General features: G+C 40.3%; 1 protein-coding gene across 5 annotated transcripts in view; it reads left to right on the forward strand.

Annotated features, from left to right (window-relative positions):
* The window catches only part of Dock10 (dedicator of cytokinesis 10), a 192464-nt gene that overhangs the window by 77050 nt on the left and 88070 nt on the right, over nucleotides 1-27344 (forward strand). For all 5 annotated transcript variants that reach the window (XM_048344649.1, XM_048344651.1, XM_048344650.1 and 2 more), the window contains exons 4-11: nucleotides 2149-2231; nucleotides 13126-13198; nucleotides 13460-13582; nucleotides 13808-13942; nucleotides 23043-23226; nucleotides 25003-25088; nucleotides 25390-25473; nucleotides 25602-25757. In XM_048344649.1, coding sequence (XP_048200606.1) covers nucleotides 2149-2231; nucleotides 13126-13198; nucleotides 13460-13582; nucleotides 13808-13942; nucleotides 23043-23226; nucleotides 25003-25088; nucleotides 25390-25473; nucleotides 25602-25757 — 924 coding nt within the window. The remainder of the gene's footprint in view (nucleotides 1-2148; nucleotides 2232-13125; nucleotides 13199-13459; nucleotides 13583-13807; nucleotides 13943-23042; nucleotides 23227-25002; nucleotides 25089-25389; nucleotides 25474-25601; nucleotides 25758-27344) is intronic.

Genomic DNA, 27344 nt, shown 5'->3' on the forward strand with positions numbered 1-27344 from the left:
CTCCTTGAACATTTATGGTTCTTCTTTCATGGTGAAAACATTCCAGATCCATTAGGTCAGCTTTTCTAAAAAATATGTCATCCATAATTATCTGTCATCCCTCTCCTCTGCAATAGCACCCCAGAACTTCTAACTTGTATCTAACTACAGCCTTAGCACCATGTACTTCCTGTGCCCCTCCTTCCAAGCCTCTCCCAGCCTCTCCCAGCCTCTGATAGGCTCCATTCTATTCCCAACTCTCAGGAGGTCAACTTTCTTCTTAGCCTTTATTTGCCCTGTTTACCCACAATGCCATCTTCCTACTCCTGCCTCTGTCCCAGTTTTACTTGCTTGGTCTTCGGTCCCCATTGTATATGTGGGCATTTTCCTGGACAGATAAAGCTATGGTGCAGAGGCAAAACAATGCAACAGCAATACTTGGAAGACACTATGTTGTAAGCTAACTGTACAACTCAGGGGTGGGGATTGGGGAGGAGGGATGGTGGGGGAAAATGAGGGAGGGGGTAACAAGTTGGACAAGATATGTACTCACTACCTAACATATGTAACTGAAACCCCTCTGTATTTCACCTTGACATTAAAAAAAAAAAAAAAGAAGATGACTAGCGAAACAGAGCAGCAAAGACTCCTAGCCAGCATTGTCACTCCATGTCTGTCTTGTGCATCTGAGTCACATGCCCAGGACATGTGCTCTTTGGCCAGCTTCCCACAGTGCCCAAATGAGCCGACTCTTCCTCTTGACTTGGCGAAAGCACTGTCCTTGCTCTTCCAGCTGTACAGATCCGCCCCTCATCATTTTACTCCTCAAAGTACAATTCAGTTCCTTGCTCTTCATTTTCTCCACTACTGAAAGAGGACAAGGTCTTCTTAACAGTCCTAATGGACAGCTGTATAATCCTAAGAATCATGTGAAAGAATCATGGAAATGATTCTGAAAAGCCATCTAGAGAAATCATGATTACAAACTTCTGGTCTAAGTGTATGGTGTTTTGAAAATATTTGCTGTCAACAAGCACTATAAATCCAGCCATTGTGTACCATGATATGGTTTATTTCAGGCTAGTAGCTTTGGTTCTAAAACTGTTTTCCGCGACCATCCTTTTACATTTGTTTATCCAACTTGTTAATTAAGGAGCAGATTTAGAAGGAGTGAGGTAAAAGTGAAAAGCCACTGTGAGAATAACAAGGGTAATGATATAAAAAAAAAAACAAAAAAAAAACAAAATAAATGCTCTAAGCATCTGTGACTCGTGTCTATCTATAATCTTGGCTACTCAGATACCTTTGGTCTGGAAGATCACAATTCAAGGCCAATAAAGACAGAAAAATCAGAGAGACTCCATCTCCAAAAATCATGGCTAGAGGCATATCTCAAATGGTAGAGCACTAGTGTAGCAAGCAAGCTAAGTTCAAACCCTTATTCTACCAAAAAATAAACAGGTAAAAGAAGAATAAAAGCCAGAACAATAACAAATGGGATATAATGATTACAAGAGGATAACGTATAAATAAAAACATCCTTCACTGAGAACTGTCAGATGATGGAAGCGGTTGTTGGGAAAAGCTGAAGAATAATGGTTCCCGTGGTTAGCAATAGATCTGACTCAGTGGTTGATTAATTAGTATTTCCTTGATGGATAAAATTAAACAAATGTGTTAAGTGGTTCCTCCTCCATGAGTCTGGAAAAAGTTTACATTTTCTCTGTCATTAGGAAAAAAAACCCTAAAATTTGTTATAAAGAGTAAAACACTTTTCTACCTTTAAATGGCTGTTGAAGTCCTCTTAACAACCAGCGGAGAGTGATGAGAACTGTTATTCAAGGTACAAAAACTCAGCACACCTGGTTTTTTTTTTTTTTGTCAGTTGTAGGCCTTGAACTCAGGGTCTGGGCACTGTCCCTGAGCCTCTTTGTGCTCAAGGCTAGAGCTCTACCACTTGAACCACAGTGCCACTTCCAGTTTTTGAGTGGTTAATGGGAGATAAGAGTCCCACTGGGACTTTTCTGCCTGCGCTGGCTTTGAATCACAATCCTCATATCTCAGTCTCCTGAGTAGCTAAAATTACAAGCATGAGCCAGCAGCTCCCAGCTTGATTTTTTTTTTATTGATACTTTTTTTCTTTTAATTATTGTCTCTATTTTCTTTCAGGCTTGTAAATTTTATAGCTCCCAGTGGTATGTGGTAAACTACAAATACGAGCGATATTCTGGAGACATTCGGCACCTACCCCGGTAAGACTTTGTGATTGGTATTGTTCGGGATTTTCCCACATAGAATGTGTCCTTTGCTCCATCTCAGACATCATTTATGAGTCTCTGTGTGTGATTCTTACTTCAAGGTGTGTTTTACAAAAGTTATAGCTAAATCAAGATAGAGGGTTTACACATTTGAAGTTCAGTGCGCGTTACTAATAGTCTCTCATTAACTTTATAAAGATGGGCTTGGGGTGGGTTTTCTGGTTTTGTTTGGTTTGGTTTTAGTTTTAGTGTTTTATGTCCAGTTTCTGAAAACTGTCCCTTAGCTTTTTGTTCAAGTCTGGTGCTCTACCACTTGAACCTCAAGCTCTACTTCCAGCTTTTTGATGGCTAACTGGAGATAAGAATTTCAAGGACTTTTTTACCTGGGCTGGCTTCAAAGTGCCATCCTCGGCCTCCTGTGTAGCTAGGATAATAGGCCTGAACCATTAGTGTCTGGCTTTGAATTAAATTGGAAAGTTAGTCCCTCCTTACCTCATTCAATTGGGAGCTGCCTTTTTAATATCCAGTGCAGGTGGATTAGGGAAGGCCAGCTACTGCATTCCATTTTGCCACTGGTGTTAAATATTTTGCATTCCATTTTGCCACTGGTGTTAAATATTTTCCCTCTGCAATGCCAAAGTTCATGAAAATAAACTCCATAGAAGTGATGTCTGAATGTTAGCAATAGGAAAACAAACACTTCACTTTTCCCTTGATTCTTGGGAATCTAAAGCCTTGAGGAAAGTGACTTGGTTCTGCTACTTTTCAAGCATTACCTCCATAGAGTAAGGCCATGTTTCCTGTCTGTCTCCTCCACCAAAATGAAAATCCCCAAAGAGCTGGGACTATTCTGAAGAATTCTCTGTGGCTTGGGGAGTTCCTGATAAGGAGATATGCATTAATGATTTAATGATATGTGGGCTACATAAATAACAATTTCCTTTTCTCTTTCTTTTTTTTTTTTTTTTTGATGGTACTAGAGTTTGAATTCAGGGCTTGGCTTATGATCCACCTATTTTAGGATTGCTAGGATGACAGGCATATACCACCACACCCAGCTTCTTTCCTTTGAGATGAAGTCTCATGGACTTTTTTTCACCTTGGCTATCTTGGAACTGTATCCTTCCAATCTCAACCTCCCTCATAACTTCGGACGGCAGGCATGGGGCCACTGTACCCATCAATGGGTTGAAGAGTTCTTGGAAACATTTCTTCCCAGGCTGATCTTGAACTATAATCCTCCTTTCCTTAGCCTCGTAAGTAGCTAAGATCACAGGCCCAAGTCACAGGAGCCTGGCTTAACCGTAAGTTTCAGAGCACAGGATGCCTCTGCTTTACAGTGATGATTTGAACTGATACTGAACAGTCTATTGGCTCATCACACTGAGGAGATAGACATAATCCAGAAGAACATGGAAAAGAACTCAAAGTGAAGTGCTTCTTGACATTTTCTTCAAGCATTGCGATGGCACACACTGGTTTTTGGATGGGTGTGGGTACAAGATTTGGCTCCACCACATTCTCTGTCATGTGTTCCCAGCAATCTCTTTCTCAGACCAGAGTGATTGGAAACACTGCTCTCGCTCTTTGCTCTCACTTGAAGCAGGGATGCTGGAACAGCTCTGAGATGTCATTAGAGCTGGATCTGAATGAACAGAAGCTGCTAGTGCTGCCATCACAGAAATTAGGTTCGTGGCGGATGCAGCAAGAACACAGGTCCTGTGGTGAGACGATCAGTGTTGTCACCGGAACAGAATAACGGACAAGAAGGACAGCGCTAAGGCCTGGAAAAGGGCTTAGCAAGATGAACCCAAGACCAGTGAACCCCAGAACAAGTTTAGCTTTTTGTCTCACAGCAACAGAAAGTGGGAAATTGCAACCGGGATGGGACATACGATTTACCTCTCTAGAGAACTGATTGGGCCAGGACAGCAACTCCTACTTATAGTACCATCTTTGGGAGGCAAAGATCACAGTTTGAGGCCAGTTCCAACAATAAATCAGCAAGATGCTATCTTAATCAAGATGCTGGGTGTGGTGAGGTGCACCTATGTTCTCAGTCACACAGGATGTTATAGGCAGGAGGATTGCAGTAGAACATCCTCCCTGAGTAAGAATGTAAGACTACCTGAGCAATATCTGGAAAGCAAACCTGTCTAGCAAGTGAGTGGCTGAGTTGAAAGCCTAGTACCCTCCTTTGCCAAAGACAAAGGAATGCTTTGTCTACTTTATGAAGTCTGGCTTTCAGGGGTGACCTCAGAGGACAGAGAGACACAGGGAGAGAGAAGGGCCATAGTTTTGAAGTTACCTTGCTGACAAATAATGCAAACCAGTGCATTTCCAAAATGTTCAGTCTTGTTGTAAAAGCCCTATATATTAACTTCTACAAAATTTCTGAACAGTTTCCTACCATGCTTCATCTCTGATAAGGTCATGTGACCCCTCTAACCTCTCTGAGTGATCATGACATCCAACATATCTAGAGGTTTGGTTGGACACTTTTTGAAGGTGCTATTTGAAAAGTGAAGCTTGTTTGTTTAGCAGGAAGGCTTCCTCTTCTTGAGAAGGGTTTGGGGACGTAGCTGTCACTTGAGAGTCTTGTCCAGCACTTGACAGACTGGGTACCCAGTGAAAGGAAGGGCAGAGAAGAAGGCGTTCAGTTCTGTTAGAAGTAAACAGTTCCCACTTTCTTAGAACTGTGGAGCTCTTGCATTCCAATACTGTTGATCTTTCCTTTGCTATTTGTGATCCCAAATAAAAAACACTTACAAAGACCTTCCTTTACAACATTATTCTTTTATTAGGATGATAGAAAAAGCAGATCCACTAGGAGCAGGCCTTAAACATCATGGTTCAGGTTCTCAGAGTGTGCATAAATTCATCTCAAGGGAAGGAAGAAGAAAGTAACTGAAATATCCTTGAGCATCACCCATTCCCTAAAGGAAGTAGAAGTTGATACCACAAAAGGGAAAATTCAGTTTGCCCCAGAGTGAAAGACTTTAATGAACTACATACATTCAAAATGAAAAGAAGAAGTTCTAGAATAGAACTGGCTAGCTTACCCCCCAGAATAAAAAAAATAATAAGGTTAAAGAGTGAAATTTTGTTTCTTTTTACAAAGCTAAGCACTCCCCCTAAAGACCAGACTTATCTAGGTCAGTGGTGGAAACAGGCTAATTTACTTGGGCCTTCTGAGACTGTTAGAAGTAAATCATTTTCATACCTTCTGGATTAGAATTCTCTTACGTCTGTGAACAATTTAAATTGATCATTTCTTTTTATAGGGTGCTGAGCTTGCAATTTTTTTCTTTTAAAATTGCAATTATAAAAAAGTGAAAAAGAGGTTAAATGCATTCTTTAAATTGAAGAATGTGTTATTTTTTGATTCATAAGAACCCACTTTCTTTTCAAAGCATGTTTTCATAAGAAGATAAGGGAAGAACACTTTATTCCCACTAGAAAAATGGCGTGGAAGCCTTCATACCTTAGGAATAAAAACCAACAATGAACTTGAAGGCCCTAGGAGATCAGCATACCTTAGACATTCATAATGCTGCTGAGTAAAATACAGAAATATGTGATATATTAAGTACTTTTACTAGAACTGATTTGATAGTGGGTATAAAGAAGAAAAGCTTCAAAGATTGTGTATATTTTGGCTGAAGATCAAATAAAATATGGCCAAGTTTACATTGACTAAAGGTTTAGCCTTCTCTCCCTTTCTCTCTATGTATACATTATACATACACACACACACACACTCACACGCACGTGGAATATTATGTGTGTGTGTGTCTAAATTAAGGTCATATCTTTTTTCTTTTGTGTCTGGAGTAAGTCAGAATATGCCATGCCATACACACATTTCTCATGTAATACCTGTAACTTCATAGAACTCTGGAACTATTCTCTCATTTTATTCAGAAAATGTGGGCACTAAGCAGTCCCTTGCCCCAAACCTCACAGCTAATAAGTGATGTTGCACACTCCAGTAGTATGCCCCTACTGATTTAAACTCAGATTGCAATCTAACTGGAGGGTGAGGAGCCCCGCCCCCCCCCCCCCCCCCAGCTCTGTCTTTATCTTGGGATTTCCAGTGTTACTTAGAGAACACTCAAAGCTGGTGGGAAGAGTTTTCCGATCATTAGCCAGTGGTAAATCCTTTGCATTGTTTTTATGTTTTATGTTTACTTTTGCGAGGTCAGGACTGGAACCCATACCTAACAGCTTTGCTCACTGGCTAGTGCTTTCCTAACTGAGCCAACCACCAGCCCCTTTGTTGTCATTACAGGAGAGAATGACCACTGTATAATAGCCTCCAGCTGTATAAAGTGCTTTAAAGGCTTGAAAGTTAACTTCTAGGGATTAGGAACCGGACTGAAAGTCCTCCCCTTGGAGTCTCACTGATGGACATGGACGTGGCCTTGCTGCCTCCCCCACCAAAGAACACCTAGGAGCCTGTGTCTCTTGAATTACCTCCTGAGCTCCATGTCTAGGGCTCAGATTCATTCTCTCTCTCTCTCTCTCTCTCTCTCTCTCTCTCTCTCTCTCTCTCTCTCCCTCTCCCCTCTCTCTCACTCCCTTTCTCCTCCTCCCTCTCCCTCTCCTCCTCCCTCTCCCTCTCCTCCTCCCTCCCTCTCTCCTCCCTCTCTCCTTCCCCTCTTCCCCTCCTTCTTCTCCCCTCCTCTCTCCCCTCCTCTGTATCCCCCTCCTCCTCTTCCTTACCCTCCCTCCTTGCCTCCCCTCCTCCTCCCTTTCCCTTCTTGTCTTTTTCTTCCCTTTTTCTTCCCTTCTTGATTCTTGTCTTCGATTAACCAGCAAAAGAACAGAAATGGAGCTATGGCTCAAGTGACAGTGCATGAGCCTCCAGCCCAAAAGCCAAGTGAAAATTAGAGACCCTGAGTTCAATTGCTGTGTGTATACACACACACACACACACACACACACACACACACACACACACACACAGGAATGAGGAAAGAAGGAAGGAAGGAAGGGAAGGAGGAAAGAATAGGGAAGGAAAGAAAGGGGAAGGGAAGGAAGGAGGGAGAGAGGGAGGGAAAGAGAGGGAGAGAGAGAAAAACAGAGAGACAGAGATCATAAAGAAACAAAGAAAAACAGAGAGAAGGGGAGGAAGGAGGAAGAGAGGGAGGGAGGGAGAGAGAGGGGAGAAGAGAGGGAGGGAGGGCTTCCAAGAAATATGACCTCTCTCAATTCACAGTGCATTTGATCAGACAGAGTTAGGAAAAGCCAACAGTGAAATGAAAGGACATGTCCACATTCAGTCCTACCCAGCTCCACACATGCTGGTCAGCAGGAATACAGTCAGGGACCCCCGGAGTTGGCTGAGCTTTCATAGTGACCCGCCTCTTCTACCTTCTTAGTTATTTTTGAATCATAATGCTTAATGAGAATTTTAAAAGAAAGTTTAAAGAAAAATCTGATTTCATGAAAGATTATAAAGATGTAAGTTGATTTACGGCCTAATGCCATAACTTTCCAATGAAATATAATGTTTAGGAAATTCTTAAGAACCTCTTAGCATTTGTGTGAATTTATGCTTATTCTTTGTATGAAAAAATGAGTTCAAAAGATTTCATTTTTGGTTACTCTTTGTACAATCCATTTAACAATTTACAAATGTTATGCAAATTTTCTGTCAGGAAAAAGGATTGAGTGCACTAAATATTTTCTCTATTCTGATCTCTAGGAAAGGGGAGAAATACACATTTTTCCCCCTGGTCTTGGGCCGTGAAAGCTGGGGCCTGGGCACTGTCCATAAGTTCCCTTTGCTCAAGGCTAGCACTCTGCCACTTGAGCTACAGCTCCACTTCCAGCTTTTTCCATGATTAGTTGAAGAAAAGGGTCTTACAGACTTTCTCACCTGGGCTACCTTCAAACCATGATCCTCAGATCTCCGCCTCTTGAGTAGCTAGGATTACAGGTGTTAGCCACCGGCACCCAGCTAGAAAATATTTTTTATATTACTGTTTTTATTATCACATTACCTACCTGTCAATTCATCTATCAGTACCATTTTTTCCTCATTGCAGATTAAGTTCAAAATACAGACATGTACAAATTGTATGTGAACCATATAATGACACATGTACATGAGTTTACCTGAATAGCTTCCATCGCCAATGAGAACTTTATGAACACTGAGTTTACTGTACCTCCTCCTGCTCGGTCCTTCTCTCTAAGTCCTCCACCAAAGATAGCCTTTATTTTTCATATGATTAGAACCATACCCTGTATATTCCTGTAGTACAGGTGTCTTATCCTCAGAACTATGCTTTTCAGAGATGCCCATGTTGCATGCAGTGTGTATCTGTAGCTTCTTTCTGTTATGAGGAACTCTTCTTTGTGAAGAAATCTACTGTAGTTTGTTAAGTCATTCTCTATTGATGGGCATTCCCTTAGCCTTTGAATGGAGTTATTCGTTCGTTAATCACTTTAAAAGCATAAACTTTGGTGAAATTTGGCTGTAAGTTATAGGCTATTTTAGTCATCATTTCCATCTTTCAGGTGAGAGGTCTGGGGGAAAAATAACTGTGAGAATTTAGCCTGACCCACTGAAATTCATATAAACCTTCCTTTTTCCCTTTTGTATCTTATACTATTGCTAGTTAGGAAAGCTGTTCCCTCTCTCTTGCTTATGCTGTGGAAATCAGTGTTAACAGGGAAGTTGAGCTGTGGAATCAATCGGCCAGTATTGCAATCCATAGATTATCAGCAACAAGCAAACAAAAAATGCCAGGTGCCAATGGCTCACACCTAAATCCCTAGATATTTGGAAGGCCGAGATATGATTTGAAGCCAACTGAGGCAGGAAAAAAAACATCATGGTTTGAAGCCAACTGAGGCAGAAAAGAAAAGTCTATGGAACTCTTATCTCCATTTAATTACCAAAAAAAAGGGGGGGGCCTGTGGCTCAAGTGGTAAAGCACTAGCCTTGAGGAAAAAAAAAAAAAACCCAGAAAACCTCAGGGACAGGTTCCAGGCCCTTAATTCAAGTCTTAGGACCCACATGAAAGAAAGAGAAAAATAGTGAAAGGAAGGGAGGGAGGGAGGGAGGGAGGGAGGGAGGGAGGGAGGGAGGGAGGGAGGGAGGGAGGGAGGGAGAGAGAGAGAGGGAGGGACATCCAAACTGGATGTCTGACATTCAAGCTTGCCTTTGCTCTTCTTCCTGAGTTCTCTCTATCCTTTCCTTTTCATATCATGGGCGTTTTTTTCCCCCTCAGTATCTGTATTGCCATGTTCCTATTTTTAAAAATTCAAGAATACTCCTGTTTCATCTTCTGCAAATAAAATACTTGAAGGAACTGCTCTAAAACTGGCCATTTGAACTCACTGCCATTGAATCACGGGGAATGTATTTTCCCTCCCTGGATGGCGAAGGAGGGCCAGGTTAAATGGCAAAATGAGATGCTTTTGTTCAAATGTCAGGTAATATTAAGAAGACAAAAAAATGTTTTGATGGAGTGAGAATAATTTACCAATGATCCTGAAATAAAACTATAGTCTCTACTGATTCAGCCCTCATGTCCCTGACCAAAAAAGCAGGGCAACTTGACAGTGAAAACTGAAGCAGATAAATCTAAGCATCTCTTATCATTAAAATACAGAATGCTCCCTGTTGGTTTATGCATTGAACTCTTTGTCCTCAGCTACTGGCACTATTTTGAGAGATTCCAGAAACTTTAGGAAACCGGCCTTGTAAGAATTAAGCCATTGGAGACATGCCAAAGTGGATCCTACCTGGTCTTTCTCTATGTCTACTGCCGTCAACCATGAGGGGAATAGCTCTCCTCTGGCACATAATCTTGCTGCCATAATGTTCTGCTCAGGTACATGGGACCAAGCAACATGGTCCCACTGAGCCAAAATAGATCCTTCTTCCTCAAAATTTTCATGTCAGGTTCTTAGGTCATAGCAATACAAAAGTAAGCTAATACCATCTCTAAGGCTCTACAGAAAGAAAAATGGCTACAGCAACATCAGAATAACTTGGAAGAGAAAATTAACAGCGTTCTTACCTAGCATGCTTATTAAAGATAGCTCAAACTCATCCTTCTGAGTATAGCAATAGTTCAGAGAGAAGACTTTTTAATCTCATCCACTGTGTGACTATATGTGTCTATTACAAGTCTCATTTTTATTTCTGTAAAATGGCAAGACTAGAAAATAATGTAGAGCCTCAGTATTCCATACAAGTGTCTGGTTGTATGCATCTATAATTAAATAAAAATCAGTATGTTCCCTTAAGCTTACATTTAAGCTTTGAATTTCTTTGGACTTTCAAATAAGTAACATATGATAATGTGTTAATGTTTTGGAAATGTGAATTACTACATATCTCTACATGTAAACAATATGCATCTAGCAAGGTATGTTTATTGAGCACCTACTATGTGTGGACATGCAGAAGAAATTACCTTTAATACGTATGTACCACTCCTCTTCTTTGAGGCTTCTGCTGTTAAATGATTGTTACCATTTGCAAATATTTGTTTGTTGGTTCAAGATTTTAGAAAGATCACATCCAAAAGAAGAAATTGGTAGTTGAGATGATTCATGATTTCACATATCATCCTTAACACTCAATCTCAAGTACTTCATTGTTCAGAATACCTCTACTGTTGTCAGTTACTGACTTGCTCATAGATCTCATTTATTCAAATCTATAAGACAAAATTATGGCACTAAAAATATTTTTTTAAAAAACAACTCATGTAACACACTGGAGGTACCTCAACATTTTGGCCCCAAAAAATACATAGCTAAAAAGATCATTATTAAGATGCCTGCCAGAATCAGAGTTTGAAATTATACCCTTTCACACCCTTTCACTTCAATGAGATTCCTGCTTTTTTTCCCCTTTCAGTAATTCACACAGTAAATAGAGATTGAAAACCCACAGCAGTAGGAAAAGAATTAGCTGAGTAAGGTACAAATGGAAATTCATCGAAGTTCTTGCCTCTAAGGAATGTAGAATGTAGCCAGGTGGGGTGGTATACACTTGTAACCCCAGCTCTTTAGTAAGATTGAGAGACTGAAGCCAGTTTAGACAAAGTTATCAAACCAAATCTCAAAAACAAAACCCCAAATCAAAGCATCTAGGAGCATTGTTCAAGTGGTAGAGTGCTTCTCTACCAAGCACAAAGCCCCAAAGTTCATGCCCCAAAACTTCAAAAGGAAAGGAGGGAAAGAGGAAGGAAGGTGGGGGGGAGGGAGGGAGAGAGGGAGGGAGGGAGAGAGGGAGGGAAGGAAGAAGGAAGGAGGAAAGAAGGAAGAAGGAAGGGAGGGAAGAAAGAGGCAGGACTAAAACTGCACATGGAGACAGAAAACAACAACTTACAAAATCTACATTATAAAACTAATTATGTCTAGTTTTGTCCAAAGAACCTTCATGGAAATAATTTTACTACATGTGGTTAGGTTCAAGGGTATTTTTTCAGGCTTACAAAAATGAAGTCTTAACATATGCTACCCCATGGATGAGCCTTAAAGATATTGAGCTAAACAAAATAAACAAGATTTTAAAAACCCCACAGATATGTGTGACTCCACTAAGACTAACCAAATCCATAGACACCAAAAGTAGAACAATGGTGACACGGGGATGGAAAGAGAGGGAAATGGAGAATTGCCTTTTAATGTCCACAATTTCAGGACAAAATGGCAGAAAAGCCCTAAATGTGGGTGGTATGTTGGGACAATAATCTGAATAAACTTAATTCCACTTTGAACTGTACAATTCTGTATGCTATAGGTGTCTTACCATAATTTGGGGAGAAACCTCTGATTAGAAATGAAAAATGAGTCTCTGATATCAGACTTTGCCTAGTTTAACAGTGAGGACAGTAGTTTCTATGTGTGTGTGTGTGCTCTAACAATCTCTGTGGTAAACTGAGAATTGTCACATCTCTCAGGGGAAGTGTAAAAACCACATACACCCACTAGTTAGCAGCTTGTGCAAATGCACACCAGGAAGAGTTGATGTATACACAAGCCTTTGGTCGCTTCTCTTCCTCTCTAGAATGCCATCAGTATAGGAATCAATTTGTAAGAAATACCAGATTTACCTCAGGTCTTGTTCCCCTCCATAGGCAGGTTCAGTGGTTGTTTCGCCACAATACAAATCATCTGGAAAAAAAAAATACAATTCTATGGAACTTCTGTCTATAGGATTTTATTCCCTAAGAGCTAGAAATGGAGGAAAGCCTGAATCTAGGATGTGTCGTCTGGATTCCACTGACTGAACCATTCACTGTCATAGAGAATCAAGCCAAGGAAAGCTGAATTCTGACTTGTTTTACTGTGTATAAAACCTGCTGCCTCCTCCACGGTGGTCAGTGAATCCATGCCTGAAGCAGGCGCTTCTGTTCTGCCTGAGGAAAGCATAGAGTGAACAGAACTGCCACCAGGTCCCTTCAAGTGGCCTTTGAGGAGCCAGTGAGGGGAGTGGCATTGCCTGGTGGCCAGAGACCAGGCTGGCTCTCCAAAACCATGTCCTTTAGGGCTGAGGCTCTTCAGATTACTATCCTGTAGCCTTGAGCCAGGTACGGGTGGCTCAGAAAACGCAATGCATATACCACTACGTAACGTTCTACTTCAGAATGCAGACAAAAGGACCAAGCCTTTAAATATGTCATGCTTACACCTGCTGACACAAAATGTACATAACAATTTATATAAATGGTAATGCCATGGTTTAATATGTTTATTTACATATAGGAGATAAGATGTAGGTTTAACAACTTGTCTTAACAACTTGTAAGAGCATTAACGTAATGGTTGTTACCTTGGGAGCAACTGAAATGCAACCATGATTCCAATGACAAACCCGAATCTTTGTGTTTTTTTTCTTCTTTTTAAATATCAGAGCAGAATACAAAGCTGAGAAACTTCCTTCCCATTCCTTTGAGGTTGACCATGAAGATGCTGATAAGGATGAAGTAAGTCGATGGCTGAGTGTAAAATATCTAAACACGGGGGGTCCTTAGCACCTGTCTTGAGCTGTTCCCGTTCTGCCCGGTGATTCCTCAGCAGCAAGGCCCTGTTTTTTTGGAGCTTTTAAGAAAAGTGAATCCTGTTTGTTGTGACATTGAACATGATTCTTGCAGATGAGTCAAAGGGAAGGAAAGGATTTTAAGTGCCGTGTCTAGGAGCTGGGATGTGTGGAGTTGACTGTCATACTAATGATATCTTTTGCACAGGATACCACGTCCCACTCATCATCTAAGGGCGGTGGCGGAGCTGGGGGAACAGGTGTGTTCAAGTCTGGCTGGCTCTACAAGGGGAATTTCAACAGCACGGTGAATAATACCGTCACTGTCCGGGTAAGGACACCTCAAGACTCATCATCCTTCCTGATCCTTCTTCCTGTCACAGCACACAGGAGCGTCTTGTGCACCAAGCTTATGCTCCTTGTCATATTTGAGGAACTATGAATGCAAGGCAGAACAATGCCTTGCTAAAGCAATTAGCAGAATAGTAATTTCCATGAGTTACCGGCATATTGTGATTTGAATATCTCCCTTCTATCTTCTTTTCCTCTGTTTTAGTCATTCAAAAAGCGCTATTTCCAGCTGACTCAGTTACCAGATAACTCCTACATTATGAACTTTTACAAAGATGAAAAAATATCCAAAGAACCGAAAGGTTGCATCTTTTTGGATTCCTGCACAGGTGTGGTGCAGGTGAGTACAAATCCCTTTCCCTAGGGCCTTTCTCTTTTTCCATTCCGAAATGCATTCAGCAAATACTTATAAGCAACCCTTGGAAGTCAAGGAGTAGTAGAGATTGTGGGGGCTCAGTGAAGAAAATGTCCCCCCTGATATAGTTACTGAAGAAGGAAAATGACCACTGTGTTTACTGAGTACAAATCCATGAGGCTATGGGAATTCAGAACGGTAATATGCAAATCATATAGCTCAAGGTATGCACTTTATGAATGTTGTCTTCCTAACTAGGTAATAAGAAGGTATTAAATTCACAGTGAGCATACATTTTTCTTCTAAGAGGAGGTCTTTTGCAAAGAGGAATTTTATACTGATTCCCAGAAGTTTCATATCACAAAGGGACATAGTACTTTTAACAGGTAATGCTATTTAAACAGTTGTCCTAACTGCTGTGACAAAGGGAAACAGAATAGTTCCATAGCCCTCATCCTTTGCATAGACATGAATGCATGTGGTTCCATTACAATATTTGTTCTTTTCATTCTGATGGAGCTTCCTTGTTATTTCTTTTTTTTTTTTGAGTACCAATAAGTATTTATTTATTCATTGTATTTTCCCAGGAAAAGAAAGGAAGGGAAGAGTCAGCATGTGTTACCAAAAAAAAATGATTAGAAAGGGAAGTACTCGGGTACAGCAAAATCAATCATGAAATGAAACACCCCAGGGCTGGGATCATCAAAGCCCAAGGGAGTTTTGTCTGCAGGGATCAGAGAAAGGACAGACAGGTACACACTTTCCCACCCTCCCTCCCCATCAATTCAAGATGTCTCACAAAGCTTTGGTTTCTAGCAGTAAACATGGCATTACATTCGTCCGTCTCCTATTAAACAATCTTGTGGCCACTTTGACATAACTTTCTTGCACCTGTGTACAAGTTCCTGAGTGACTTGAACATACATTCACGTGCTGTTTCCTGACCCCACTTTCTACATGGAAAGCCCCAATTGTTTCTCTCTGCTATTACAGAACAAGTAGATTTGGTTACAAGTGTCTTGTTTGGTGATAATCACATTTTTAAGAAAATGGTCTCAGGTTGGGAACAAAGTGGGTGGGGGGAGCCCTAGCTTCAGAATCTTTGCATAAGTCACATAAAAGTTGAAGAGACATTCCACAAATTAACTGTGTATGAGCACATAGGTTTTCTTTTGAGGAAGAAAAGGGTAGGGAATTGGGCTTGTTTTTTAGAAAAGATCTAGTCCAAAATGGGAAATAGGAGAAGTGAGGGCACAAAAGAAAAATGTTGGCTCAAATCCTCACGTTAGAAGAGGTCCCCCTAATTTAGTTTCAGATCCTTTTGTCTAGTGCAAAACCTTCTGTCAAAGATGCTTTGGCTATTTTTCTCAATTCTAAAAGTTTGTAAACGATAAAACCCCCAAAGAACATGGAGAAAGACCCATACATTATTATTTACACAAACTAGGCCACTAGCAATTACCAACTCAAAAACTCAGTAAAGTCCTACAAAGCCTAGACAAATACAATTAACTAGAGGGGGGCAGCATTTGTGGGGCAACAAGAAACCAGGTTCCTCATTATTTCTTATTGTGTAAATACTAAAGCAAGTAACAAGCTCACATGAAATTCCACAAGGCTCCTTGAAGATAAGGATTTTGTTTCCTGACATGAGAGCTATCTGTATTTTCTGGGATTAACAGCCTTAGGTACTCAACAGTTTGCTATGTCATAGCTGAGTTTGCATCTTCAACCTTTATTGGGGGGCCCTTAGATATGTGGATGCAAAACTGAGTTCTCTCTATTCTCTTAGACCTGTCCTCTTTCTATACAGTTCATCTGTTAAAATCTGGAATGCCTCCAGAAAGTAATAAGGCTGAACTTTAAAAGGAAAGAATTAATTATGTGTTGCTGAGTACTCTGCTAGAAGCAAAAGCAAATTGCATGTTAATGCAGAATCTAGCTTTCCATATGGAAAGGGCAATAAGGATCTTAGTGGAGAGGAGATAGTTGTCTATTGTTGATCACAAAGGAGAAACATGATGTAAGTCTTTGGCAGTGGTTTTGAGATCAATAATTGCATTGTGTAGACATTGAGCTGAAATTTTAAAATATTTTCTATCCCAGTTATACTTGAAAAGTTTGCTCTGGTAAGCAAGTTAACTTTTTAAAAATAAAGTATCATTGTACTCTTTCATTATATATTAAGTTTGCAGAGATGCAGTTTATTATATGTAACATTCCTCCTCTCAAAGGGTCCAAGAACTCAACTTTGGACCCACAACTTAGGGCTTTCATCTGCTTTTCCATTCCAGGCATCTCATTCCCATTACATCTCACCTAGACTGTATCGCAGTCCCTGTGCAATCCTGTCAGGGAAAGCATCCTGTCAGGAAAACACAAGCTTAGAAGGTAGCCAGGCAGGTCAATGTGCAAGTCATAGTTGGATCACTACCTCAAGGCACTGATCTCATATTTCTCACCCATAAAGCCAAAATAAATGTGAACATATTTCCAAACTATCTGAGGGAAGGATTGTCTGCCTTCTGCCTTTCTTTCCTAACTGTTGCTCCACTCACAAAGTTTACAACTTTGAAGGAAACGCACTCCAATATGGGAAAGCCTCTTAGTAAATATTGATTTATCTTCCTGAAATTTCTACCTAAATATGCTGATTAGTCAGTTTCTTTATTGGTTCATTAATTAACCCATCCATTAAACAGATTTCTTTTTTTTTGGCCAGCCCTGGGCTTGGACTCAGGGCCTGAGCACTGTCCCTGGCTTGTTTTTGCTCAAGGCTAGCACTCTGCCACTTGAGCCACAGCGCCACTTCTGGCCATTTTCTGAATATGTGGTGCTGGGGAATTGAACCCAGGGCCTCATGTATATGAGGCAAGTACTCTTGCCACTAGGCCATATCCCCAGCCCCAAAACAGATTTCTTTAGTGCCTATAATATGCTAGAAACACTGCCTTTGCACAAGGCATTTAATTGCCTGTTCAGTAACAATCAGAGAGGGTCCTAATGGCTACATGCTCACTTTTGCTCAGTATTAATAATGTACATATGAATGGCAAAATCTATGGGATGTTCTAGGAGTATCAGACAGTGAACTCTTCTAGATCAGACTGCAAGTCTACTCAGCAAGCTGGGTCCACAGGATTTGCCAAAATACCTTTACAGAGTTCCATTCTATGTCCCTACATTTATGTTCATCGTTACCAATAACCTTTGGAGATTACTGAGGACCTCCAAGTTGTTGAGATGACTTTGGGAAAACAGAGGTTAAGGTCTTATCACCATTATGTGTGGGCTCCAATTTTTATATAACAGCTCTTTTTGGCTTGTAAATGTTTACAGCTGGAAAGATTTCAAGTGAGATAGTGGAAAGCTTCACCATGGCACTAGTACACTGTCAGGCACACAATGTGCCCAGGGATGAATCACAGGCACACAAAAGCATAGAACAAATGAATAACCAGAATGAGTCAGATCTCTTTAGTCAGGAATCGTTGCCAGTTTCCCTTGAATTAAACACAAAACAAGGAGGAACAAAGCTTTCTTCCTCAAAAAGTGTTACCTGCCCCTGGACATGCTCAGGGAGTTCAAATTCACAGCAATCTTGACTAAATATACCATTTTAGTTTGCTTCATTCACAATCAGTCTGTAACATTGTATTTTCCCTAGAATAATTCTTTGAGTTGTTAGCTTTACAAGGGGGACCTGAAGCAGAGAGAAACCCCAACTTCATTTTCCCAAAGACTTTAAATGATTTTCTGATTAGCTTAGATCATCAATAATAACCAAACAGAACAAAACCCTAATTTCAGCTTTCTACAATTTTTTTTGGAATATCATCAAACAGTATTAGAGGGGCTGGGGATATAGCCTAGTGGCAAGGGTGCCTGCCTCGGATACATGAGGCCCTAGGTTCGATTCCCCAGCACCACATATACAGAAAACGGCCAGAAGCGGCGCTGTGGCTCAAGTGGCAGAGTGCTAGCCTTGAGCAGGAAGAAGCCAGGGACAGTGCTCAGGCCCTGAGTCCAAGGCCCAGGACTGGCCAAAAAAAAAAAAAAAAAAACAGTATTAGACCTAGTTTAGAGTCTGACGGGCTCAGTCTGGAGCAGACTCTTCTTAGTTTTGCTGCTTCAGTTTTTCCCTAAAGTTAAGGAATATTTCTAGCTGTGTTACCTCATCTTGTTCCTTCAGAGATTTTATTTATTCATTCATTCATTCACCCATTTATCCATTCCTCTCTACTCATCCACCCATGTTTACATATCAAATCCTGGACCTGTAGAATAGAATGAATGGCCCAATAATCTCATCCATGTACTGTCTCTACCTCAACAGTGATAATAGTTTATTTTACCAGGTGCTAAATCTGCCACCCTGTGGCTATAGGGTCCAAGAAAATGACTTCATGGGTCTAACCAAAATCTAAAAATGGAGGTCAGGTATGAACTGGGCCCAGGTGTGAGATGCAGGGTCACCTTCCATTGTTCATTCCTAATGACAATTACCCTAGGGGAGGAACAGCAAAACCTTGAAAGACAATAAGCCTAGAAACCATAGCTGAAGTTTTCTGGCTCCATAACAGTTAGAATATACCTGTAGCTTTCTCTCATCTAATGAGTTATCTGACAGTAGTCAATACAATATGTATTACTATTCTCCATGCTTATTAAAATAAAACTCAGAGAGATGGTCTTAATAAGTCACAAAGCTAATAAATAGTAAAATTAGATTTGAGATAGAGAAATGTCTGGGAGTACAGAAAGAGTCTGGCAGAGATGTGGCCTTTATCATAGACAAAGTGAGCAAGCCTGTATAGATGTACATTTATCCTACATAAGTCATGTAGGCATAAACACCACCATGTGTACAACTGTAAGCAGTGAGCATTAGATATGCCATTCATATGAGCAAATATACGTTAGGTAAGCTAGTACATGCAAGGCATTGTGGAAAAGCCAAATAAGAAAATAGGTTGGGGCTGGGGATATGGCCTAGTGGCAAGAGTGCTTGCCTCTTATACATGAGGCCCTGGGTTCAATTCCCCAGCACTGCATATACAGGAAATGGCCAGAAGTGGCGCTGTGGCTCAAGTTGCAGAGTGTTAGCCTTGAGCAAAAAGAAGCCAGGGACAGGGCTCAGGCCCTGAGTCCAAGGCCCAGGACTGGCCAAAAAAAAAAAAAAAAGAAAGAAAAAGAAAATAGGTTGACTCCTGTCTTAAAAGAGCTCCCAGCCTACGGGAAGGATACCCAGGCCAACAAAAAAAAAAAAAAAAAACAACCACAAACAGTGTTGTCAGTGTTATGTGTAAATAAGACATGAGTGACATATCTCCAAGAGTAAGTCCTGATAAACTATACAAGAATAAGATTATGTTTGCCACTGGATGATGCTATATTTTCTATAGTGGTATATTGGTTATATTACTGTATTGCACACATATCATTCATATAGGTTATACTTAAGCTGATTTGTTTGCTGGCCTTCTATGGAATTAAAATGTAAATTTAACCATGGAAAGCACTTCACTTGGGTTTCTGTGTAACTGGCACAAAGGAGTTATCTGATCAATTTTGTGGCATAAAACACCACATAGGCCCTCAGAAAGTGGTAAAAATGGCATGGATAACATCCATCAGCACCAGTAACCTGGATTTGATGTCACATACTTCCTTTCATAGCTCTTCTGTTATTCCTGCAAAAACACTTAATGGTACTAGCAGCATCACAGGCGTGATGGAATATTTTGTCTGGATGACTTCTCTCTTTGGTGTTCAGTCTCCTGGCCTAGTGGTTTTCTTGGAGTGTGGATAATTTGAGATGTTTCCAGATGAGCAGAACATTGTGGAAGCAGAGCTATTTGCCATAATGCATTAAATGCTAAGACAAAAAAACATTTTCAATTTTCTGCTATTTATGAAATCACACAGATGACCTTGGAAATCACAGAGATGACTTTGGTGAACATCGATGATTAGAGTGGTTGTCAAGTCTTCAAAGAACTCACAACCAAAGGAATATAAGAAATGTGGGAATCTGATTATGATGACTTATTACCTCCTGCGACAACTGCACTTGGAGATTATTAGAACATCCCCTTGGCTTTCTATTTTTGTTTTTTTTTCTGCTCCATATGTTATTATCTTTGAGATCTCAAAGATTGAGAAAGAAAAGCCCTTGTGCATCCTAATCTTTACCAGAATAAGCTTCTCAATACTACAAGTGGTTCAATTTCTCTCAAAGAAATGGAAAATACTTGAGCTTGGAAAAATTGCAAGTCAGATATCTATTTCATCTCTCAATGTCCTGTTGTGAGAAACAAGAGCTTGTTATGCTTTGCCTGAGTTTTTAGAAGTATTTTTGATAATGCTGTTGAAGTTGGAAACCATACTTAAATCATTTGAAGTACACAATGCAATTTAGAAAATCAATTTTTATTTACATACAGGAATGTTTCATTTCTACTTGGCATCTGCCTTTGAGAGCAAGTTGCCTCTTGACCCATTTTTAATTTTGCCCCATTGGAAGCTAATTACAGAGCTTTCCATCTGCTTCTCCACATTTTTTACAGCCTCAGATTAGACAAATACAGAATTTTATGTTTATTTTCAAGACAACACTATAATGGTTCGCTTTCATTATTCTGCTTTCAGATACTTGGTAATACCCTAGTCCGTCCATTTATGGGTGTGTGTGTGTGTGTGTGTGTGTGTGTGTGTGTGTGTGTGTGTGTTTTGCCAGTCCCTGGCTTCCTTTTGCTCAAGGCTAGCACTCTGCCACTTGAGCCCCAGCACCACTTCTGGCCGTTTTCCATATATGTGGTGCTGGGGAATTGAACCCAGGGCTTCATGTATATGAAGCAAGCTCTCTTGCCATTAGGCCATATTCCCAGCCCTATGGTTGTCTTTTGAGTATCTACTTTTATTTCTATTGTTCTGTGAAGGTAATAGCACACTAATAGAAATCCCCTAGACTCAGTCTATCAGTGAATGTCACAGGAAAGTTTATAGATTTCCCTCATCAGAATCTTACAGAAAGAGATGCCAGGGTATCAGGAGGGAGTCTACTCTACTCTTCCTGGAGCTAGGTGGCCACTGGCTGCCTAGATATTCTCTTTGCACAATAAGTACCAGGTTACTACCTTTTTGGCTTCTCCTCACTTTATTTCCATTGAAGCAAAAATGATCTGTTCAACCTACAACTCTGACTTTCCCCTTAGATTTGTCCAAATCATTCTTTCCTATGCTCTCAAAGGCCAGTGTTCTCATCTAAACATGCACATACAATTTAAGTACACTTATTTTCCTATTTGTATTTCTGGGTTTTGTTGGTTAATGCCTGTCACCCTTATTCCTTGAGGCCAGAAATTAAATGTATTTCTACAAAGCACCAACTTGACAGGTCCCTCTTTTATGGGTGACAAACCTCTCCTTTATGAGTGAGTACTATCACTGCGGTACGCATTGGAGATGAAAATTATCCTATACCCATCTGATACTTGTGACCTTCATTCTGTGAATGGCTTATTACACAGCAAAGAAGTATGTAATTCTTGAGAATTCTTGGAAGACTCTACACAGTGATGCTTGACCTGTGAAGGTCTACCGTGAGAGCCATAATCAAGTAATTGTTCATTCCACTTCAATATCTGTTATTTTTCTTCTTCTTTTTTCCTCTTCACCATGCATACAACTACATTTAGTCCATGTCTTCCCCAACTTCCAGTGCCCTTCTCAGGCTTTAAATAGTCTACTCCTTTTTACAGATTTCAACTTACTTATTCACCTATGGGAAAGACCTGCAGTGACTACTAAACTAATCCATCTTAATCCAACACAGGGCCAAGAATTGCTATTTTTATCTGTTTATAATTATCTGTTTGACCCTTCTTTTAATCCTATGTTTATCCACTATTTCCCTGCTAAAATAAGAACATGTTCTGTTCTACTCATAAAATATGGCTCTTTTCCACCCTGTTGTTAAAGCTTTTCTGTATAGTAGCTCTATTATGAGATCTAATAGGGAACAAAACTGTCCCAAGCCTCACAGACAGAGATTTGAAGGAGACATGTATTTTGTCAAAGCAGACAAAGAAAAGTGATTATCATATAATTCCGTGTCTTTATGTCATAGGCTTGGGATTGACAGTTTTTTCAGGTGAGATTTGAAGTGTGAATATAGGTGCATAAACATATGAGGGGTGAGCACTGCGACCTCTATGTTTGGGAGAATATTCATGGAATGAAGGGCATTGGTTTTAGGGCTATGGGAGAAAGAAAGATGACAAGGATCTGGAGCAAGAACTCTTGGGTTGGTTGCCAAATGCAAGGAAAAGAAATCATATGAGGAAAATCTGAAGGTTGATGGAGAAGCTGGAGCTACAGCTGGTATTGGAACATTAGCGTATCTGGATGCCCTTTGAAACCACAGGACAAAATGAGAAAGAGAAGAGTCTAAGGTGGACCCAAGACTATTGTTAGAAGTCAAAAAGAAAAGCCACCAATGGACATGGAAAAGTAGTGGAATCAATTGATCGAGGAAGAAACACGGGAACACAATGTGATCTTGCAGATTAGGGAAGTTAGAGTCTCAAGAAGGAGGAGGAGCCCCCATATTAATTCTGCTGAAAGTTCAAGGAGGAAACAGAGAAGGAAATATCCCTTGGATACTAAAGCAATGAAGAGCCTGGTAGTGACCTGGGCAGCCGTTGCCTCTGGAGCAAGAGGCGACTGAAGAGAACCACAGGCTAAGTGATAGGTGAGAAGGTGAAGGCACAGTCTCTAAACAATTATTTGAAGAAAGTTGGGTTATACTCACATTTGTGCCTGGAGATGAACTTTATGAGCCAATGTACCCATCCAATCCACAAAATGCTGACATAAAGTATTTCTTGGGACAGTGTTGAAAGAAACCAAACACAATGATTCCTACATCTGTAAAAAATGTGGTCCTTTTCTGGAAAGTTTCCTTTATCCTTTATGTTGCCTACTTGTTTGAAATACTACGATCCTAATTCCACTCAAAATGTCTCTCATCCTCTAAGATTCACTGTTTCTTTCCCCCTTTCTTTTTTTTTCTATACCACAGAATAACAGACTAAGAAAGTACGCCTTTGAATTAAAAATGAACGACCTGACTTATTTTGTGCTGGCAGCTGAGACAGAGTCCGACATGGAGGAGTGGATCAACACCCTGACCCGCATCCTGCAGATCAATCCTGAGGGGCCTCTCCAGGGGAGAAGGAGCACCGAGCTGGCCGATCTGGGGCTGGGTGAGAATTCGGAGAGCCATGTGGGCTTCGTCATGTGTGACCTGGGCTTTTGACTCACTTAAGCTGCTAGGAATGGTGCTCGCTGTCATGTCCAGTTCATACATCCTTGGGCTCATGGAACCATCCTCAGCCACTCTGTTTAGTGCACAGTAGTGGTTGAGTGGGACGTTGGTATGATTGGGAGATGACTGACAGTGATATGAGGTTGTTACTCTGCAGTTGATATTGGCAATCACCCATCAGCATCACCCAAAATATAGCCACATCTGATGGGAAATAAATTACCTTACAGGGAGAGAGTGGGGGCTTTTGCCTTTTATTACATTTCTTTTGTCTTTGTTCTAACTTGACTTATTTCGTTTTATTTTTTAAACATACTGATATTGTTTTAATGCTTCTACCTTTAAAAATTATCTTGAAGTAGTTGTATAAAGGGGTTTGTGAGTATAACGCATCTTTCATCATTCTCCCCATCTCTCTCAATCCCACCCATCCCCTCAATTTTCATAGTTCTAGTTTCACATACATATATCAAATATTTTGACTGCATTCTCTCCTCCCCTGGACCTCACTCCTTCCCCCTGAATCATTACATTTAATTAATAGATCAGGTACTCTATAAAGGAGAATATGCATTGCTTCCTTTTAGTTAAAAAGGGGCCTAGCCTTTGTGTTTGGGGGCCATTCTAAGACCCGCTTCTTTGTGAAGGCTCCAGGAGTCTATATAATATATGTAGAGATTTTCTTAAGACTATTTTTTAAAAAAATTTTCTCTACCCAGCTGCCTCCTAAGATTCTAGTTCATTCCAGCAAAGAAAATGGGACAAGAAAGAGGGTGGCAGGGCTCCATCTGCACTCAGAGCTCTGTGAGGGCCGAGCTCTCCAGCTGCAGAGTCAGTCACCAAGCGAAAAACAGCTTCAGACATTTTGCATGGCACGCCATAGCCCTGTGGTGCATTAGGATCCAGAGCGTATTGAAGTTGTAGTCCTCTACGGACCATATGCTATCAAGTAGGATCATGAGCAAGAAAACTGTTGTCGATGAGGATAAGACAGCTATCTGCCAGCCTCCATATTTTGCATTTATGATTTACTTAGTAATAATCAGATAGCATATAAATGTTTTCAAGTTCCTACAGAGTTTTTAGTACATGAAGCTAGAGAACGGTTTTAAACAGACATCATGAGAGTTAGGACACATATTTATATATTGATGAGAACTCTACTGCTTATAATTGAAGTGAGTCAAGACGACCCCAAGTGTGTGTATAATGTGGTAAGGCTCCCATGCTCTCTTCAAACAAGATGGTATCATTGCAAAGGTCAAGTGCTCGCCTGGAGGTCTCAGTTACATAAGAGAGCGAACAAGAAAGCCTAGGATCAACATCCCTCTGAGCTCTTGAGATTACACTGATATTAGCAGGGACTAGAAAAGTCTCAGAACAAATCTGGGCAGAGTGAAGCATGCTTGTAATCCCAACTCCTTGGGAGGCAGATATTGGGAGGATCATATTTTGAGGCCAGCCTGGGCAAAAAAAAACTTAGGGAGACACTCTTCTTAACCAATAAGCCAGGATCTCAGCTCTGCAGGAGGCATAGGCAGGAGGAGAGCAATCTGAGGCAAAAATTAGATCTTAAAAACTAAGCAAAAATACTAGCTCAAGTAGAAGAGTGTTTAGCATGAGGCACTGAGTTCAAACCCCAGTACCACAAAACAAAACACAACAAAACTTTACTTGTATCACTTGATTTCCTGTCTTGATCTATCTTTTCAAGATGCACTGGATAATTCTGTGACTTGTGAATGTACGCTGGAGGAGACCGATTCTTCAGAGAACTGCCTACACCCAGACTTTACCAAAGTAATAAAGTTGACATTCTATTTGCAAATAAATCAGCACTACTTCTTACTTACCATGTTCAGGGAAAAAGATGGAATGCTTTTGTTTCAGAAGTAGACTAAAGTAATTCATCATTTTCCATTAACCAAGGCATTTTACTTAATATGCACAAGGCTTTGGGAATTTGGAGTATATAGTTCCAAGATTTTCCAAGTGCTCATTGATGAGATTTAAATGGTAGTAGCACTGGGGGAGGGCCTCCTTCCTAGTGGTGTGGAAAGGGCTGGACTGCAGACGGAGACTAACCTGGCTTTCTCTGTAGTACCTCACAGAAACAGAAGACAGTGTTAAGACAACACGAAACATGGAGAGGCTGAACCTCTTCCTTCTGGACCCAGATATAGATGTAAGTCAGAATTCTTTCTGACCAGATATAGACTTGACCCCTTACAACCAATGTAGAATTTCTTTTGCATCACGAGTGCTTTGATGACTAGAATTTTCAAGCACTTATTTTTTTGTTTTGTTTTTAAGACCTTGAAACTTCAAAAAAAGGATGTTTTAGAACCCGAGTTTGTAATCAAGCCCTTTGAAGAGAAAGCAGCCAAGAGAATTATGATCATTTGTAAAGCTCTCAACTTTAATCTTCAGGGATGTGTTACGGAGAATGAAAGTGATCCAATAACAAATGTAAGTTTCTCTTTTGATGACACCCTACACAGACAGCTCCCAATCACACCATCCCCATCAAAACTTTTCCTGTGCAAGCTGGGCACTGGTGACTCATGCCTTTAATCCTAGCTACTCAGGAGGATGAGATCTAGAGATCATGGTTTAAAGCTAACCCAAGCAGGAAAGTCTAGGAGACTATTCTCCATAAACCACAAAAGGCCAGAAGTAGAGCTGTGGCTCATGTGGTAAAGTGCCAGCCTTGAACACAAAACCTCAGGGAGCATGGCAAAGGCCCTAAATTCAAGACTCAAGATAAGAAACAAAACCAAAATGATCTTTTCTGTTCTTACTCATTCCAAATGTACCAAGAACTATACCTAACTTCGTTTTCCATTTGCAAAAGCCCACAAGTTCTGAACTCGATCTGTCCACATGCAACCAGAAAAGTCATATTAAAAGACAACATTCTGAATTCTCTTCACATGACATTAGCATGGTTAACTCAGTACTCAAAAATGACTTTTGTTTTCATGCCAGCCTTGGTGCCTAGACTCAGGGCCTAGCACTGTCCCTGAGCCTTTTTTTTTTTCCCCTCAAGTTAACACTGTATCACTTGAACTACAGCTCCACTTTTAGCTTTTTTAGTGATTAATTGTAGTTAAAAGTCTCATCAACTTTCCTGCCCAGGCTGGCTTTGAACCACAATTCTCCGATCTCAGCCTCCTGAATAACAAGGATTATAGGGGTGAGCCACTCATGTCTGGCTCAAAATGGCTTTTTAACTGCCTTGTTTTTGCAATACTAGGGATCTAAGCTGGGGACTTTGATGTTCTAGGAAAGTACTTTCAAACTATACCTCCAGCCCATGACATGCCTATGTTAAAGCTAGTTAAATTTGGTTTTGTGTATTTAAGGATAAATTGAAACAAACAAATCAACCTGATGATTTCATAGAATAATTACTGAAGACAAAGCTGAATAGTGAATAAATATTAGATAAATATTAAGCAAATAGTAATGCAGATGGTGTATTCTGATGACAGATGTTACCAAGTGAGTTCAATACATTTAGAAATACATAAACCTCACTAAATCCACACATGTTTTCTGTTCCTACTAAGTGAATTCTCCTGTGAATTTTCTCTTGGCACTCTACTGGACAATTATCGAATGAATATAAATATCTGTGTGGGAAGGGAGCTCTTTTTGTTGAACTATAAATGAGAAAATTGAAGTCACATACCATTTTCAGTACACCGCAGTTAACATTTTGGTGTATTTCCTTTCATTCATTTTTAATGCATTTTTTTCTCATCAGTCACCATTCAGTTATCATACTACCTTCCAAAAGAGAAAATTTATTTTCACTTCCTGAGCACAAGTGACATTGGCTTAACTCAGTTGTGCCTGCTTTTGTTTGTAGTGGGGTGAATCTAGCTTGATTCATTCCAACAGTGATCAGCACAAGGCAGTAACTCTCTAGAAGACTTTGCTTTAACACCAACAAACATGTCTTTAGGACATCAATAATCCTCTTGGAGCCTCAGAATACACTGGATAAGGAAAAGAGACACCAAAGATGGGACTTTGTTTTAGTTTGGGACA

The sequence above is a fragment of the Perognathus longimembris genome, chromosome 4 (assembly GCF_023159225.1).
Source record: "Perognathus longimembris pacificus isolate PPM17 chromosome 4, ASM2315922v1, whole genome shotgun sequence".
NCBI classification, from domain to species: Eukaryota; Metazoa; Chordata; class Mammalia; order Rodentia; family Heteromyidae; genus Perognathus; species Perognathus longimembris.